The sequence below is a fragment of the Rutilus rutilus genome (assembly GCF_951802725.1).
Source record: "Rutilus rutilus genome assembly, chromosome: 14".
Taxonomy (NCBI): Eukaryota; Metazoa; Chordata; class Actinopteri; order Cypriniformes; family Leuciscidae; genus Rutilus; species Rutilus rutilus.
The window spans coordinates 10682545-10702170 of record NC_140219.1 but is presented as its reverse complement, the minus strand read 5'-3'; the positions used below and the strand labels follow the sequence as shown (position 1 = coordinate 10702170).

At 37.9% G+C, this 19626-nt stretch overlaps 1 protein-coding gene across 2 annotated transcripts in view; it reads right to left on the bottom strand.

The window, feature by feature from the left end:
* Positions 1 to 19626, bottom strand: part of fstl5 (follistatin-like 5) — a 117017-nt gene that overhangs the window by 59182 nt on the left and 38209 nt on the right. For both annotated transcript variants that reach the window (XM_084430508.1, XM_084430509.1), the window contains exon 5: positions 695 to 891. In XM_084430508.1, coding sequence (XP_084286634.1) covers positions 695 to 891 — 197 coding nt within the window. The remainder of the gene's footprint in view (positions 1 to 694; positions 892 to 19626) is intronic.

Sequence of the window (19626 nt, the reverse complement as noted above, 5' to 3'; positions counted from 1 at the left end):
ATTTGAGCAGGAACATTGTCTTGTTGGAAAATAATATCTGATCATTGATGATTTGGGAAGCAAGCCATTCTGCAATATTATCCTGTACTCCAAAGCCTTAAATTACTTTTCAGAGTGAAGCTCACCAATACCAGCAGCTAAAAATGGCTCCCCACACAATGACAGCTCTTTCTCCATTATTCAATATGGTAGAGATGCATTCATTATTAGATGCGTTTATTGTTATATTTCTCAGCAGATTTTCGATCTGGAGCATCACCATGCAACACCTGTTTCATCGTGATTCTTCACTCCACACACAACTTCCCATATTCTGCCGAAAACCTCATTCTGTTTTTCTGAGACAAGCAGCAATGGCATTTTAAGTAGTGCATTTGCTTAAATTTGGCTAATTTCCTGATGTTTTCATTTTCAATTTGTATGAAAGATTAAAACAGCAAAGGTTTAAAATGATAAATGATAGCTCACTCAACAGGCCCAAAACACTCTGACTCTGGCCTCAATTTATTATCTATAATAAAAAAAAAAATAAAAAAAATTATCTACTGTTCTCTTTTATCAGAAAACTGACCTCTTCTGTTGGTTTGAAAATGGTCATTAAGATGACAGATACACATTAAGAAGGTCAAAAGACCCCACTTAAATAAGTCAATTGAAAAGAGACTGAAAGAAAAAAGACCTTGAACTGTCTTACCTGTGAGAGCTCACTGCTGTCAACTCTTCCACTACCATCTGCGTCAAAGCGCTTGAACATCATGTCCACCAGATGCTTCCTAGTTGCCATATCCTTCTCATGGCTGCCATGGTTACCAGAGGTCAAGTACCTCTGAGCGTGTAAGTCCAACATCTTGGTCTTCAATTTTTTATAATCTGCCAGACGACAGTTATCATCTGTGAAGAGTGGGAGAGAAATGGTGGTCAGATCAGTGAGGGATATGGAGATGGATTCACGGTTCTGCAGCATTACTAATTCATCCATACTGTGGCAATATGAAGCCCTTTTTACAAATGGTCATGTGAGGAATTCTAACAGGTCTGTCATGTAAATAAATGATGAGAATTTGCAGATTTGGTGGATCTCACAAGAAGAATCAGACAAACCAGGTAGGCACTTTCATCAAATGTTAATTATTATTGCATTCAAAGCATATGTTTTAACATTCTGCATTCCCTGGGAATCAAAACCCTCAACCTCTTTTATATATATATATATATAAAAAAAGCTATTTTCTGTGAATGTGTGAGACTTCTGATTCATTAGCCGCTATAGGCAAATAACTAGAATAACAAAGTGCAGTAAATGGAACAACTATTTGTCCTACAAACCAGCGTGTTGATTACGATAATAACGTAAAATAATATGATAACGAATACCAGTTCGCACTATCAAGCAGGATACAACTAAAATAGCATGAAGCGAATGACACCAGAAGCCTAGCGCATTTAAGTTACAGTTGGCTGCGCCTGTTCTTATGTTAAAGATAAGGTGGATACAACAGTTCAATGTACATGAAGTTAATACTGAATACCTTACATTTTAGACACAATATTGCCACTTACTTTGTCTGTTTTGTTCCGCCAATGCATATCATTCCAAACAAAACCTCTGTACTAAAACAGAACCTGTACATCTCTGAGCAACACAAATTAGTTTAGCGATTCTTTAATTCTGAATGATTTGGCATTTTGAATGAATGATTCAATTATTCACTTTCCTGAATAAATCTGCGTTTTTGAAGAAAAAAATGGTTGAAAAAATTATTCAGTAACTCATAATAACAGTCTCGTGTTTCATTCCTAAATTATCAGCGTTTCTGAACAAATATTTTCAATAAATGATTCAGTGACTCACTCATGAAACTGGTGTAACTATGTAATTTGAATTACAAGAACAGCATGCATAAATTAGAGGTAGTACATACAGTATGATGATAAAAACAGCTATTATAAATCTTCAAACAGCTCAATCATTAAGCCTATCAATAAAATGACAAAACGCCATACTGCTGTCCCGACAATGCTAATGGGTTGCAGAAGAATCGCTCGGTGTTAGGCAAACACAGCAGAGGAGGACAGACTCTGTGCATTATTCTAGCATTCGTGTTAGAGAAAGCACTGGAAAGGTGACATGGGGACTTAAAACAGTTGCTGGAAACAATGGCTCGGAAGTCTTGTCAAAAAGCATTTGACAATATTTGAGATGTTTTTGTTGTTATATGTAGCTCATGTGGTGCAGTGTGGCTTCTTGTGAGAATACCGATGTTGTTTCTGGAGCATAAGAGATGGATAATGAAAGGCAGAAACAGAAATGAAAGCAAAAGATGGAGAAAGAAAGAGGTTAAGGAAAAGCAGCTGGTTTTAAAGACTGTCAAACTAGTTTCACTGACAGATGTCAAGTCATTCACAGCTCATCTCCACATGACTGCACCACTAACTGCAATGTGTGTGTGTGATATACTGAGATATATGAATATACGTGTGTGAGCCTGGTGTTGTGTGCATGCGTGCTGATCAGCCAAAGCGTGCCACACATCACAAAATGGCCTCTACTTTGACAAGCCACCATGGCAGGAAAGCTTCCTTCCCTAGAAATGTCAGAATGAATAAAAGATAAATGGCTGTCTACCGACTACCTTGCCCAGAGGAGATGAAGGTCAGTGTCATCAAACCTATGTGTGCGTGCACGTTTACACACACACGGCACATTAGCATTCCCATATTTTGGCTCGTGGCAAATGAGGAACTGCATGTCTTCTATCATATTCCAGAATTGCAAATGTGTGACTGGGGGAATATTTATACTGCATCATCCACCTGTGATTTGACAGCTGTAGAGTTCCAGCAATGTTGTTATACCGTGCAAAAGGCAAAACTCTGAAAACTGGAGATATCTAGAATCAGAGCTACATGAATGAACAGCATTTCAACAGGAGCCTATCCACGTGTCCTTTGATTTTTAGTGTGGACTGAAGCTGTGAGAAACCATGTTTGTGGGAAAAAAACACACCAAAGATTAATTTGCAGTACATATATTATAGTGACAACTGGTTATTGAAAAAATAACGACTGTTTCCGAAAACAGAAACCCACAGTATTTTTGGGGGCTTTTGTTTACTTTAAAACACATTTTTCTTGTGATCTTAACTTAACTTAAAAAAAAAATAACAATAAAGCAACAGTATCTTGTGTTTTTCTTTTGTTCTGTTAAAGATTAATTATTTGCAACATCTATTGTATATTTACTGTAACAGGATTTCAGGGCTAAAAGTCTTCAGAGTTTCAAGAGGTCCATTTATTTTCCCAGAAACAGTTTGATCAATCAAAGGTCCTAAACTAACTTACTGTACAATGCAGTCAATATGTTTGGATATGTATATGACATTTAGGGATGCAAAACTAGTAAGCTGAGAATTATTTTCATGTTATGGCTGATAACCAATAAATGGCAGATAGCATGCAGAGGTCTGTAATTTTTATCATAGGTACACTTCAACTGCGAGAGACGGAATCTAAAACAAAAATCCAGAAAATCACATTGTATGATTTTTAAATAATTAATATGCATTTTATTGCATGACATAAGTATTTGATCACCTACCAACCAGTAAGAATTCCGGCTCTCACAGACCTGTTAGTTTTTCTTTAAGAAGCCCTCCTGTTCTCCACTCATTACCTGTATTAACTGCACCTGTTTGAACTCGTTACCTGTATAAAAGACACCTGTCCACACACTCAATCAAACAGACTCCAACCTCTCCACAATGGCCAAGACCAAAGAGCTGTGTAAGGACATCAGGGATAAAATTGTAGACCTGCACAAGGCTGGGATGGGCTACAGGACAATAGGCAAGAAGCTTGGTGAGAAGGCAACAACTGTTGGCGCAATTATTAGAAAATGGAAGAAGTTCAAGATGACGGTCAATTTCCCTCGGTCTGGGGCACCATGCAAGATCTCACCTCGTGGGGCATCAATGATCCTGAGGAAGGTGAGGGATCAGCCCAGAACTACACGGCAGGACCTGAACTACTTCAATGACCTGAAGAGAGCTGGGAACACAGTCTCAAAGAAAACCATTAGTAACACACTACGCTGTCATGGATTAAAATCCTGCAGCGCACGCAAGGTCCCCCTGCTCAAGCCAGCGCATGTCCAGGCTCGTCTGAAGTTTGCCAATGACCATCTGGATGATCCAGAGGAGGAATGGGAGAAGGTCATGTGGTCTGATGAGACAAAAATAGAGCTTTTTGGTCTAAACTCCACTCGCCGTGTTTGGAGGAAGAAGAAGGATGAGTACAACCCCAAGAACACCATCCCAACCGTGAAGCATGGAGGTGGAAACATCATTCTTTGGGGATGCTTTTTTTTGCAAAGGGGACAGGACAACTGCACCTTATTGAGGGGAGGATGGATGGGGCCATGAATCGCGAGATCTTGGCCAACAACCTCCTTCCCTCAGTAAGAGCATTGAAGATGGGTCGTGGCTGGGTCTTCCAGCATGACAATGACCCGAAACACACAGCCAGGGCAACTAAGGAGTGGCTCCGTAAGAAGCATCTCAAGGTCCTGGAGTGGCCTAGCCAGTCTCCAGACCTGAACCCAATAAAAAATCTTTGGAGGGAGCTGAAAGTCCGTATTGCCCAGCGACACCCCCGAAACCTTGAAGGATCTGGAGAAGGTCTGTATGGAGGAGTGGGCCAAAATCCCTGCAGTGTGTGCAAACCTGGTCAAGAACTACAGGAAATGTTTGATCTCTGTAATTGCAAACAAAGGTTTCTGTACCAAATATTAAGTTCTGCTTTTCTGATGTATCAAACACTTATGTCGTGTAATAAAATGTAAATTAATTAAAATCATACAATGTGATTTTCTAGATTTTTGTTTTAGATTCCGTCACTCACAGTTTTAGAGTACCTATGATAAAAATTACAGACTTCTACATGCTTTGTAAGTGGGAAAACCTGCAAAATCGTCAGTGTATCAAATACTTGTTCTCCCCACTGTATATATTATATATATATATATATATATATATATATATATATAAACACAGAATAAATCGTAAAGAATCCACAATCTCTCCAAGACTGCCAATTTATCTGGGATACAATCACAAGTAATTATTCAGTTCCATTCTGATTTATTTGCATACCACACAAGATAAATGACTTCAAAGCAGCTTTAAAAGAGGACAGTGTTAATTGCTCAGACTGGCAGTTATGTTTTAAGAGAACACTGACTGGACAAACACCAAAAGTACCACTGTCATGACATTCCTGTCCACTGTTCATGAGATTGTGCATCTTTTCATGGAATATGCCACTTCAAATGCTCAAGTTCATAATATGAAGGAAAAAAAATGGTATATTAAATAATGATAAATTACTTGTGGAAAAGCATAATAAACTAAATAAATAATCTGTTCTGCATTAGATGCTTATATGCTTCATATTTTGTAAAGAATGCTGAAGTGTGAGCCAGTACATAAGGTATGTAGGGTGTTATACAAAAGGTGGATGAAACGTCTACACAACAGCAATTGGTTTTACTTATAGCAAGAACAAAAATCAGAAAGGCATTGTTTCCAACTGATCTATCTATGCATTCGCTCTCCAGCTTTCTCCCACAGAGGAGCACATTTACAAAGTTCTTCAATGACCTTCCTGTCTTTATTTGTTCAACCTTCATCCCTCAGAGAGTTTCTTATGGATGAAGGCTATTAAATATATATCCGTCCTCCAATGTACGACACAACCGAGACCTCTAGTGCAACAGAAGGTCACTGATAATGGACCGATCATGCAACTGTTTCTCATCTCAGTAATCACACATGTGAGCGCCAGGTCCGGTGGAAATAGCACTCCATCCATGTCCAAAAAGAAACCAGATTCATCCTCTTGTGTGTTCCTGAATAAATGATAGTATGATGGCATTGCTCACATAGGACGTGCAGTTGATGGTTGTGACCCGTGGCCCGGCAGCGAGAAGCGTGCTATGGCTGGTTGCCCATTCTGATGGGAATTTTGGGTCATCATATTACTTTGCAAAAGTGAGAAGCTGTTTGTGATGGGCAATTCAAGACACGTAGACAAATAAAAGTGTTAGGCTGCATGTGTCTAGCTGTGGCAAGCTGCTGTTAATTATAATTGGGGGAATTATTTATAGGATAGAGCGCTAAGAAATGATGTCACAATATGCATTCACCTAAATATAGTCATGAACAATGATAGTTCACTCCTTAGACCAAACACAATAAATCTTTCATTTAAAACTGTTTACTAATTTAAATTGACTCTCCCTCATGTCATTCCAAACTAGAAAACCCTTGAACGCCCTCCTCCTCACCCCCAAATAAATGCTTTGAGCACAATATCAGAATATTATAATGATTTCTTTAAAACAAGGTTTTGTCTAGCCTATATTCAAAGTTTGTCCTGACATTTCTTGTTAAAATGGCAGTCTTTGAATTTAACTCAATTCAAATTCAGAAAATAAATTGGAACATAAAAAAGCATTCTCAGTTCAGTTTAATGTGACATCAGCACACAACCCTTCACTTCACAGTTTGCCTATGTGCCAGAGCCTCTTAAAACTGTTCAGAATATCCATATTCTTTGACAAGCATTACACAAATGCAGCATTATGCACAAAGTCATTTAGTACAAGCCATAAAACCACTCAAGTGGCCTGCATGGTTCACTTTGAAGCAAAACTTGACACGTCCAGGCTGCCCAGAGGAATGACACAGGAAAAGCATTTGATCTCTCTCCATTTGAAATTGGTTTAGACGGCCACCTGCATTCATATCTGCATGTTTGATCCACTTCGTGTGATGTATGTGACCCTGATTCACTTTGAAAACCACACTGGTAAATCTAGTTAGATCAGATGAAATTCAGTCCTGTCAGACGGTGGGTTTAATATGGTGGAATTAATAAAAACAGCTTGAGGGCTTGTTAACATTAACAAGCCAATTTGATCATTTAGATAATTCATTAAGAAATAATAATAAAACGGGCATAAAATAAGTCATTACTTTGGGGGAATATTACAGATAAAATATCATTACTCCACTCATCACTCAGCAGCACCTTTAATGTTTTTTTCTTCTTTTTGGCCTTCTCCATTGTTTCATCATTTACTCACCTTCATATCAATTAAAACCTGTAACCTTCTGTGGAACACAAAATTAAATATTTTGAAGAACTGTTTTTGTACATACATTGAAAGACAATTGGGTCCAAAACAACACTGGACCCCTCCGACTTTCACTGTAAGTAATAAATAAATAAATAAATTCAAAATGAAAGTTTCACAGAACAAATGCATGCATAAACATTTGTAAAGGCACAAGGGTTGAACTTAATCTCAGCTGAGTAATGATATTTTATCTGTAATATTCCACCAAAATGGGGTGATGTGGCGCAATGGATAAGACACATGCCTTTGGTGTGAGAGACCCGGGTTCGAATCCACTGTGAGACACCAATGTGTCCCTGAGCAAGACACTTAACCCCTAGTTGCTCCAGAGGCGTGTGACCTCTGACATATATAGCAATTGTAAGTCGCTTTGGATAAAAGCGTCAGCTAAATGAATAAATGTAAAAAAAAATAATGACTTACAGCCGAGATCTTCAGCACTGCTTCAGGGGACACATGCACTGTCCTGCAAAGTTTAGCTCCAGCCCTAATCAAAGTGTATAGAAAATCAAAGCATTCAACCAGGATTCTTTCTCGGTTTCATTAACTTATCTGTCACACTAATATTTAGTTTGCTAGAACTCATGGGCGTCAGTTTGGTTTGAAATGTGCTGGGGACAGAGACGCATTCGGAAGTGCATTTTCAGAAGTGCTGGGTACAATGACGCCTTCATTTTTTTTTCTCTTTCATTTCAGGTCATGTTTTGAAAGACGATGTCCTGTAGCTTACTAATGTAAATAAATAAAAATGTATACAAAAATGTGATGATGTCCGACTCGATTTATGAAGAAGAAAGCCTTAAGTTTCGAAAAGCATTAGACATTAGACCCACTATTCTGCTTCATAAGTACCATGTTGACAATATGACATGACGTGGTTTAATGTACCTAAACAATGATTACCAAATTTCTCTCTCATATTGCTCCTCATAACCACTGAAAACGGTCAAAAAAATCGAACCAAAAGTAAAATGATTATGGACGTAATCTGACATTAAGCGTTTCTGCTTCATTAGAGCCTATTTTAAGGAAAAAGCTTAACGTGGTTTAATGTACCTAAACAACGATCAATGATCCCCAAATTTCTCTCTCATATTGCTCCTCATAGCCACTGAAAACTGTCAAAAAATCTAACCCAAAGTCCAATTATTATGGACGTTATCTGAAAAAAAAAAGTGGTGGGTACAAAACGACTCACCGAAATCGACGCCTATGCTAGTACTACAGTCTGTATCACCACAGTGAAATTTTCGCTCTGTTGTAGAGATGCCCTGTCATCATCCCAGATCGGTGCAACAGCAGTAGATCAGGGTCTCTGTGTGCTGACTTGCCTCTCTGTTCTCAAAGTACATCGCTCTACATGCTCTATACATCAAATACACACCTGGCTTCAGTCTCTGCTTCAGTCTGAGGTCACTGATCCCAGTCTTTAAGGGCACAAGGCCAGTGCCATTGCTGTCAAGTGCAGAAAAGGAAGTGTGAACGCAGTGGGCTGTAAAGTCTGCTCTCTCTCTCTCTCTCTCTCTCGCTGCACCTGACCACCTAACATCTCGCTGGAGAATTTCACAGGGAGCGCATTCAATAACAATCTACCTGCTGCTGGATATCCATAAGAGCTGTTGCAATGACAAATGTACAACTCTCTGGCAGCCAGGCTATTATTCAGGCTCTCCCAGTGTGATGTGCGAGTGAAAACTTTGCATTTGCCGTAGTGTTTTGTCCTTTTTCCTCTTTCGTCTTCATTGTTTTTGTCTCTCTCTGTGTCTCAGTAGTGCTGCTTTATTCTACATAAAGTAAGCCATCTTCTCCAGCTGTCTACCTCTCGTTTCACCTCTAATTTGATTTCCACACTCTCTTTTCTCCTGTCACAGGTTCTTTCTATTCTCCTTTCTTACCCCTGTCCCTTTATCTCTGATTTCTCACTTTCGCAGGCACTGGTACACCTTTGAGGAGCTCATTACCTGCCGGTAGATGCGGATGTGGCTTCTCTTCAGGCTGGAGGTGACAGTGACATTAAACAGCTCAGGGTCTTATTATCACTCTTCTAAAACCGCAACAGAACAATCTCTCTCTCCTTCTCCCTCTGTCGTGAGCTGTAAGGACTATAACAATTTTTATATATTTATTTATTTTTTGAATTGGGAATGTTCTGAAATGTCGAGTAGACTGCACACACTGGTAAACGTAAACTGATTATTTTGACAAATATAGTAACTGCAATTTAGCACTAAATTAAATTTTTTAATAGAAATAGAAATTTATATTTATTTTATCAAAGTATTTATCATTATTTAGTCAACCTTTTTCCTGTTTTTGTTTAGTCAAGGTTTAGTCGACTCTTCTTTTTTCGTCAGTGCTGTTGCATGTTGATATAATCACAGTTATCATTTATTTACCATGGTGTCGTCATCATCTCAACTTAGTCATGGGGGGAAAAAAAAACTTGTCGACAAACATTTTCCATCATAGTTTGCGTTAATGAAATTCACACTAGAACAAACACACTTGGAAACTTTAGATTTCTATAGAAACTTTAGCTAAATTGTTTGTAATGATGCAAAAGTGAATCAGATTTTACAATGGAATTCAAGGTCATAGCACCTGCAGAGATGGTTTGTGTGGGGCATTCAACACCATATGCAAAAACACAGCTTAATTTTGAAGCATGCAATGTATGCAGGCTATATATTTATTTAATTAAATCTCAACATTGGCAGTTTTATAATGCGTAAGGCCGCATCACAGTATCAATTTTAATTTGATTGCAAAGCCCTAGACTCAAGTAATGCACACATACTACAGTCAGTTTTAGCAAGGTCGATGGAAGTGAAACTCAGAGTTTAAGTGCTGAAGGTCCCGTACACACTTGGAGGAACTGACTTTGACAGATATAACGAGTGAGAGGCTGACAAGGCCATCTCGTCAAGAGGAACAATATTTTGGCAAGGCTCGGCTGAGCCGGCCACCCTGAGGGTCAGTGACAGAGAGAGACTAGATATGAGAGGAGGACAGAGAGATTTCTTAAGGCTCTGCCACTCTTTTCTTCTGTGTGGGGCCCTTTTTTGGCACTGGTATCAGACTGAGTGGTAAAGAGTTGCTGCTGGCAGTAGCTACCATTGAGGAACAGAAGAGATATAATACCTGATAACATCAGCAGAAGAGTGGATAAACGAGACAAAGACAAAGAAGGACCATCTATTGAATTTAGAATGCATTTTTGTCAGAAGAAGCAACAAAAAGCATCGAGATCTTATAGTTTTTGCCACACAAAATCAATATGTGGTTTATGGGGATTCTCCATAGGCATAATGGTTTTTTTATACTGTACAAACTGTATATTCTATCCCCTAAACCTACTTATCACAGAAAACATTAGGCATTTTTGAATTTAGGTTTACGAGGAATCCATGTTTACATCGTAAACCATGTTTACATTGTAATACCCATGTCATCATACATACTGAATGTGTCCTCATAAACCTCAAGAACACACACACAACACACACCCTCACACAGACATGTGCTTCATTAATATCCACGTGCATCCACAAGAAAACTGAAACAAATATGTTAAAACAGTATAAAATGTTTGATTGACGGTTCATGTCTCTAAACTTCAATTGTTATAGGTTGTCCTTGTTTTCCCTTCAAAACTAAAGCTGACCTAAAAAAGTCACCATGTATCTCAGCATTCTTGACGATCACAGGACGCCCCGTTCATTTAATGTGTGTCCAGAAATGGGCTCAGCCCACTGTGGCATTGGGCCTGTGTGTAATCAGACTGCTGGTGATAAACGAAGTAATCTGCGGTATTGGCAACCCGTTCACTCATGCTTTCTTTTTGTGTTGGCTGGTTGGGAAGGACTGTCAGTCAAACTGATAGGGCTGTCCAGCAGACACTCTTCACAGCGGCCTTATGGGAGAACCGCAACACGCATCCAGGGTTTTAATCAAAATACCAGCCACTTTTCTTCTTTGTAATGTCTTAAATTGACATTGTGTGCCTAACAACAGTCTTGTGTGAAATGTGAGAAGTGGCCAATAACGAGGTTGATATTAGACACAGTTGCTACAGTATATATTCACACTATCATTAAAAACTTTGGGGTTGGCACAACTGAGAAGTTTAAATACTGTACATAAATACAGTATATATATACATATATATATATATATAACACCACAACACATTATGAAATGTTTTGTAGAACAAAGTATGTAGTTATAGTGTATACATGTATACACTATATATATGTATATGTATATGTATATGTATATGTATATGTATATGTATATGTATATGTATATGTATATGAGGAGCTCTTTTCCAAAACGCTATAAATCCATTTAAATAGTTTTCAGGAAAATATTTTTTTTTACCTAGACCCACACATTTTGTGAATATTCAATTTATCCTGTTAAAATGTTTTTTTGGCTCAGTCTGAACATGTTGAACAATGATTATTAAAGTCCACATGAATTCATAATTGACCATATTTACTTTGTTTGCCTAAATTGTTAGTTTTGTGGTGAACAATTCATCCATGCAAGTCAATCCACACAAAAAAAATGTTTGGCTTTGTAATCTTTAATCAAAATCTGAAAATGCCCCTCCCCTCTGCCTTGGAGGACCTTCTCTGATGACGTATGTTTGACGGCTTAGTTTGGGAAACGCTTAACCACTCCCCTCAAACCGTTAGTCTGCTATGAGCGAGAGATGGAGGGGAGGAGCGCTAGAGTAAAACCCTGCCCTCTGTTCAATATTCCTTTTCACTGGGAAATACGTCACAGCACTGGAGAAAAGTCGTTTGCAACTTCCGGTTCACGCGGACTTTAAATCAAACAACAATATTGTTTATGATAAATTCAACGTTTTTTTTTTTTTACGCTATAAATCCATAAAAATAGTTTCAAAACGCTATAAATCCATACATTTTTGTCTTTAAAAAAAGAAGAAGAAAAAAGTCAGTAATAAATACATTGGCATTCAGTAAAGTGTCGAACCCTTAAAAAGTAGAACTGTTGTCCACTTTACATAAAACAAATCACGACATGACCTTGTGTGAGAGAGAGAGTGAATGAGTGGCGTTCACACCAAACGCGAATAGAGCGTCTGGCGCAAGTAATTTTCATGTTTAGTCAACGTAAAGACGCGTTTACGCGCGTCTCGAGGTCCTGCGGCACGAATGAGGCGAATTGAGCATCTGGCGCGATACGCGCGAGTGATTTGAGGGTGAGAGAGCGAGATAATTCTGATTAGTCCAGAGGATGTATCGCGTTTAGGCTAAAAATAGGTTTGGCGCTTATCGCGGTTTGGAAAGGAACTGCATCTTGCAGTACATTTTAAACAAGGAAATATAGCGATTTGGCATGAAACGTTGATGGAGCAGTGAATAGGTTCAGTACACAGCAAAATGACACGACAAACTAATTTTCTTTAAAAATGGCGTTTATCACGTTTTGGAAAAGAGCTCTTCATATATACTATAGCTGCATACTTTGTTCTACAGAACACTCCATAATGTGTTGTGCTGTTATTTTAATTCAAGGGTCCATGTTGACCTTTCTGCAAAATAATTGCCCATACGGACAGAGTAATGAACACGTGACCATTAATGCACTCTGAAGGCTGCTATAAAAACATGAAATAGCCGTGACAATCAAAGGGGAGCAGAAGTGCTTTATCGCATAAGATCAAAATAACTAAGTCACGTGTCACAGTGCTTGATATCACCTCATAAACATTAAAGGCTCTACAGTATTTTCATGCTGGCTGTGCAGACATTTGATATTCAGTTACCCGTAATGTGCCGAACAATGTTTCTTTGATGGAAAAAGGAAGGGAGTGAAACATTGAACGGCTGCCATTACAGAGTGACGGTGGAGGCCATGATATAAGAACAAAGGCAAACAGTCACCAGAAGATCTTCTACAGTCCTTTTTACAATGGCAATTTAGCTATCACAGCAAACGTAATACTGAAAGACGTGACTGATAACAAAACTACAATCCCTTGCCCTTTAAAAAGAGTGTGAAAGTTTTATCTAATCTGAGCTCCTCCACTCCATATACTGTAGGAGGACAGTTTGTGATTCTATAGATAAAAAAGAATTGCTTCCCTCCCTCAAATATACATTCTCTCCTTGAACATTTCTGCACAATCTGAGAGGTTAGTGAATGCCTTCGAGCACTTAGCATAGCGTTAGAGTCAGGGAAATGAACACATGACCTCTCTCTTGACTGTGTAGAGCTGCACAAGTGTAACAGGAATTTACTGAATTGCAAAAAATGCAACACAATGACATTGTATTTATCCAATGCATGTTGGCCACAATTATTGGCCACAGGAATATAAATATGAGGAAACACAAAGGCCAAATTCCCTTCATCATTCATCACAATGAGTAAAACCAAAGAATATAGTTCTGATGTGCAGCAGAATTAAAAGTGGCTGTAAGAAAATAGCTAAATAGATAGATAAAAAGGACCCCGTGCCCACGGTTAAATATATTGCTGGATCTTTAATGTTGTTGGCCTATTTTTATGCTGGAGGTCCTGGACATCTTGTTCAGAGACATGGTATCATGGATTCTAGCAAATACCAACAGATAAAAAAATCTAAACTTGACCGCTTCTGCTAGAAGTCTTATAATGGGCCATGATTGGATCTTCCAACAGGACAATGATCCAAAACAAATATCAAAATCAACACAAAAATGTGTCACTGAGCACAAAATGAAGCTTCTGCTATGACCGTCCCAGTTCCCTGACCTGAACCCTATAGAAAATGAGTGGGGTGGGGTGGACTGAAGTGAAGCACCACTTACATGGATCTGGGAATCTGAAGGATCTGGAGAGATTTGAAGGAATCTCTTGTCAGGTGTTCTGTAAACTCATCAGGCCTTATAGATAAAGATTAAGAGCTGTTAACTTGGGAAAAGGACGTTGCAATAATTGTGTGCCAATAATTGTGGCCAATGTGAACTAGAGAAAAACATTTTACAAAACAACCAATTAAATTCTGCCTAACGCTCAACCCTTAGAACAATTCTGGATTTATAGGTTTTGCACAGAGAGCATTTCAACTTAAAAGTGAGATTATTATAGAATAAAAGACATTTTAACAAGCCAAACTCACAATAATCCCCCGACAAATCCCCAGAGGTTTCATCCTCTGACAGTAACGTGTAACACTCAGAACATTCATCTTTTCCACTGATAAGCTAGCAGGGTGTTACGACATTCTAGCTAGGCAGAAGCAATTGTCCTCCCCAAGCTTATTTCGCTGCTTTGCTAAGATTGATGACAGCAGCCGTCGGGTTCTAGACGAAAAGATCCATGAGACAATTCCGAACCTCAATTCCCCATATGACAGCAATTCAACACAAAATGGGCCATCGACTTTTTTTCCTTTAAGCAGTCCAATTCAACCAAACATCACCATGGCTAAATGCACAGAATTCATCTTCATTCCAGCGCAATAAGAGAGGTGAGATGTCCCATCCATCTAACCGTAGACCAAAGTATGTCCCTGACGAAATAATATCATATTCCTTGGGCGGCTAACCAAATTAGGAAATCTAAATTGGGACGGAGCTTCTCCATCAAGACAATGAGTCAATTATCTTGAATGTTATGTCTCCACTAACTATGCCATCCATCTTTTTTCCACTCCTTTTGTCTTATTAAATAAATCACACACAAAAAAAATTAATAGACCAAGACTTTTCCTCATTTTCCTACATGTTTCATCATAAGGGGCACATCAAGGAGTCCAGACTTTCTCATGCCTAAAAGTGGCTACTACACCTGTTGACTACACCTGCCTTTATTATTAAAAGGGAAGCATGAGGACTTTGAAGCCTCCAGAATCGGATGTGAAGAGAGCACTTCAAAAAGCAGATGACATTCAGCATTATCATTAATAGCTTTAGCTGATGATGAGATTTATAATTACAGGAAATCCTAGAAATTCCTTTCACGTGAGCTCACATTTAATCCGTTATTATATCCTCACTAAATAGCTTACTGTATATATATATAAACCAAACACCCTTATCGAGCTGCAGCAAACAAACCATTACACCCTGTGCTTGTGTGTCTGCATTCATGGTTTTAAATAGAAGTGAATAGAAATGATATAAAAGGGTCAATAACATAAAAGGTGAAATTGTGAAATAAGGTTAAATAGAGACAAAATAAAGAAAATGAGAAACTTTTATTTTTATTTTTACATATGAGTGAACTTCATCTTAATCATATTTCCAAAAAAGTAAATATATTTGTGTATATATAATATATATATACTTAACAAATAGATTCATTCAGAAATATCATGTTTTAGGAAATCCCACTACAACCTTAAATAAATAAATTGAGAACATGCTCATAAAAGAGTTGTATTCAAGTCACATATGCATTGAATTTCATTGAATGTCTATTTGAATAAATTAATAGATTAAAAAAATATATATATATTTTCTTTAAAATCATCCATTTCCCCAACAAGCCTGAAAAATCAAAAAACCGTCCTTTGACTCTAGCTGACTTTCTAATTATATTCTCACTAAATAGCTTATGGAATGAAAAAAATACCATCTTCATCAAGCTGCACCAAACAAAGCATCAAACCTTGTGCTTGCGTGTCTACATTCATGATTTCAGGGTCTTAATAAGGTTCCCGTGTCTCAGTTTTCGGTGCAGATGTGATTGTGATGCTGCTCTAATCCTGCGCACGCTGCATGTGGATGATCAGATAATCCCGCGGGGGCGGGTTGAAACGTTTAATCACGCCTCCTGGAGCGTCGCCATGCATGACCTCATCTTTACCTCCCCAGCTTCACTAGAATTACAGAGCAATTTCAATCTGAGTACAGCTTACAGTGCATCTTAGATATGCCATTTTTTGCGATTGTTGAAAACAGTTCTCTATACCAGAAAATAAACACTTAGGTCAAAGTGGTGTAAGGTTGTGTTTACATCATAAAATGCCTGGATTCTTGCAATAGCCTGGCTCTGTGTAAAGTGGATCTTATAGCACAGACGTCTACTTTCTTAAAGGATGTCAATTCTCTTGACAGTAGACATCAGTCTTGAACTTTATTGACAGAAGTTCTGTTTTCTGAAAATTGGAAGCTGTAAAGTTTGGGATGGTACAACGTGGACCACATTTGATCCCAGAACTTCCTCAAGGGCAAATAAATATTGGACAGTAGAGGAAATAACATCTTTTTTTTTTTCTTTTTTTTTTGGTGTTCAAAAGTGACAGTAAAAAGTTTTACTTTCTATTTATTAAAGAATCTTAAAACATATATTATGGTTTCCACAAAAATATTACGCAGCACAACTGTTTTCAACATTGATAATAATAAATGTTTCTTGAGCAGCAAATCAGCATATTATAATGATTTCTGAAGGATCATGTGAAACTGAAGTAATGGAGTAATGATGCTGAAAATTCAGCTTTGCTATCACAGAAATGCATTCCATTAAAATATAATAAAATAGAAAACATAGAAAAAATTATTCAAAAACTTTCGAAAATCGTACAGAACCAAAACTTTTGAACGGTAGTGTAAAATCTAAAACATATAAAATGTCAGTAAGATGAAGCACATTTGGTCACTTTTTTTGTCTATTCATTTCTTCAAAAATACAATACAAATTCAGTGCACACATACAGTGACTTGAATACAACTGTTAGATGAGCATGTGATGATGACTTCCTAAAATGATAATGATAGTCATGAATTATTAGTAATAAAAATAATAATACTTTTTACAAATATATTTAACATGTTTTTAGAAACATGACGGAGATGATGTTCACTCAAATGTATTAAAAGATTTTTCCATTTCTTTATTTTTTGACCCCCATTTATATAATTGACTCTTTTACATTATTTATTGCAAAATAAAACCTGTTTACCCAGCTACATTATCACAGAACTGAAATATTTGCATTCACACATGGCTTGATGCACCTGAGCAGACTTGTCAGTTGTTTCGAGTGTCAGCCTGTACCAGAGAGTATTGAGAGAGAGTCTGCAGTGTGACATCTAATTAAAGCTCTTTCTCTCTCCCTGGGGGACAGCTGTGGTGTCCTCTGAGAGAGACCCACCCTGGACATCCCTCCTACTGCAGCCCAGACTGCTAATGAGCCTATTAGGGACCGCATACCTGTTGGAGCCTGAGACGTGGCTTAAAGGGATAAACTGAGAATTAGAAGAAGAAGAAGAAGAAGAAGAAAACACTAAGGCCACGAGGAACAGAAAGGAAAACTTGATTTACTCCAATGAGTATGCACTGATGATACATGTGCCTTCCCTGTTCCCTGATGTGTTCACACCGGCTTTAAAAACAGACACCTTCATTAATTCTCCCCAATAAGTATTTTCAGAATTTTTTTGTTTGTTTTGTTTTAAATACACTCATGCCAGACTTATTTAGATGCTGTTTGAAGTGGAGGCACTGTCACGCCTCGTTTGGGTCATTACAGAAAAATTATATATATATATTTTTTTTTTACTAACTCAACAGGGTTTTTTTCTTATTGGTCTGGAAACACTTCTTTTTTTCTTTTTTCTTTTTAAATATCTTGTAGGCACACTAATGTTAAATGTAATGATAAACCATAAAAAGGAAGATTCATTTATTCTTTTCCTCATATTGTTTTAAACCTGTATGCTGTTATTTTTAAAACACAAGACATGCGAAACACTGACTGAAGGCTGAATGGAGTTCCATCTGACAGACCACAAGCGTCATTAACTCTTCATTCTCATAAAAGAAATTGAAGTAATGGGGAGAAAAGAATGAGATGAATATATCATCTTCAAAACAACTCAAACTTACACAGTGTGTGGAGCAAAGTGCAGAATTCTGAAAGAGCCATTTAATTTCCCCAGTGCAAATAGTCATGTGGCGGGTGAGTCACTGAAATAAGGGACATAATTGAAGCTTAACAGACAGAGGAAAGCTTAATGGGGGGATATTTTTCCCTAACAGTCAACGCGGCAAGAAATGAAACTTTTTTCCCCCGCTCCGACTGACAGTAAAGCTGTGTTTTGAGACGTCTGATGATTATTCGTCATAAATACTTTGAAAAGTTTAAAACTTTGACGCATATTTTTCTTTTGTTTGATGTAATAAACAGGAGCAGCGGGTACATCTTGGGGGTCCAACTTAAAACTATCTGACACGGCTTCCTTTTTATACTTTTCAGTTCTGGTTTTCTGTTCATCTTTGTAGATTTCTATCATTTAGTCATTTCAAGTGTCAAACTGGTGGGGAAATAACTGGTGTGGATGAATGGATTGATTGATGGACTGATGGGTTGATGGATGGATGGGTAAATTTCACAATTAATTACAAAGAAACTACCAGTAACACATTCAATTAAACATGAAATTCTGAAGTAGAAACACTGAAATAGAATTTTTTTTTTAACAAATGTAATGTTGTGATGGGTCAGGCCCCTTGTCACCGGTGGGTGTCCCGTACGGCACTGAACAAAAGAGTTTCCTATGAAAGTAATGCTTTGTAATTGCACGAGATGTACTGCTGGGCTCGGATGTATGCTAGCAATTAGAAAAGCATTTACATTTTGCTTTGCCAACCCAACAGCTTGCATCCCATCGTTATCCAAACCCACCGCCTCATGCCAAACCATACAGCCCAACAGGCACACAAAATCTGAAACCTCTTCCTTGGCTAGAGAGAACTCCTTCACCGCCTTCCCACTGGGAAATGGAAGTTCTGTAGCCTACAGCATATGTTCTGTGATGTTTTATTACTTAGCATTATGGCATCTACCCTGCTACTTCTAATCTTTGCCCTGGTCAGCACATAGTTTGGGAAGAATCAGCAGTCTCTTGATGTTCCGTGAAGCTTTCATCCTGCTGTTTTTGGTTAATTTGCTCTGGCGTATGCACAGGCCCCAAATCACTAGGCTCTGACAATATCAGTATTTGTAAACACCGCCTAGCCAGACAATCAAAAGCCCTGAGAGACGGGAAAAAATATTGGAGTGGCACAGCGAAGGAAACGTGGAGTATAAATGAAGCATTAGAGAAGAATAGTATGCAGACTCTGGCACTTAATTGGGCACTGCTGAGTGCAAATGGCGAAGAGATGACTGAGTTCTTCAAACATAAAGAAGACAAGCTCTATTTTTGTATTTACAATAATCAGTCTACTTAATTATGAAAAGGTACAAATGCTTCTGCATTCACTGATCTATACATGTTTACATTAGATATATCTGTAGTCCAATCAAATCCAATGCATTTACTGTTCTCTAGTAAACAAACAAACAAACAAACAAAAAGCATCTAAATATCCGTAGGCAAAATACATTTACCTGAGAAACAAGACTTGTTTTCAGAGAATATATCTTGCATGATGTGTATATTTCTTTCCCATCTGGA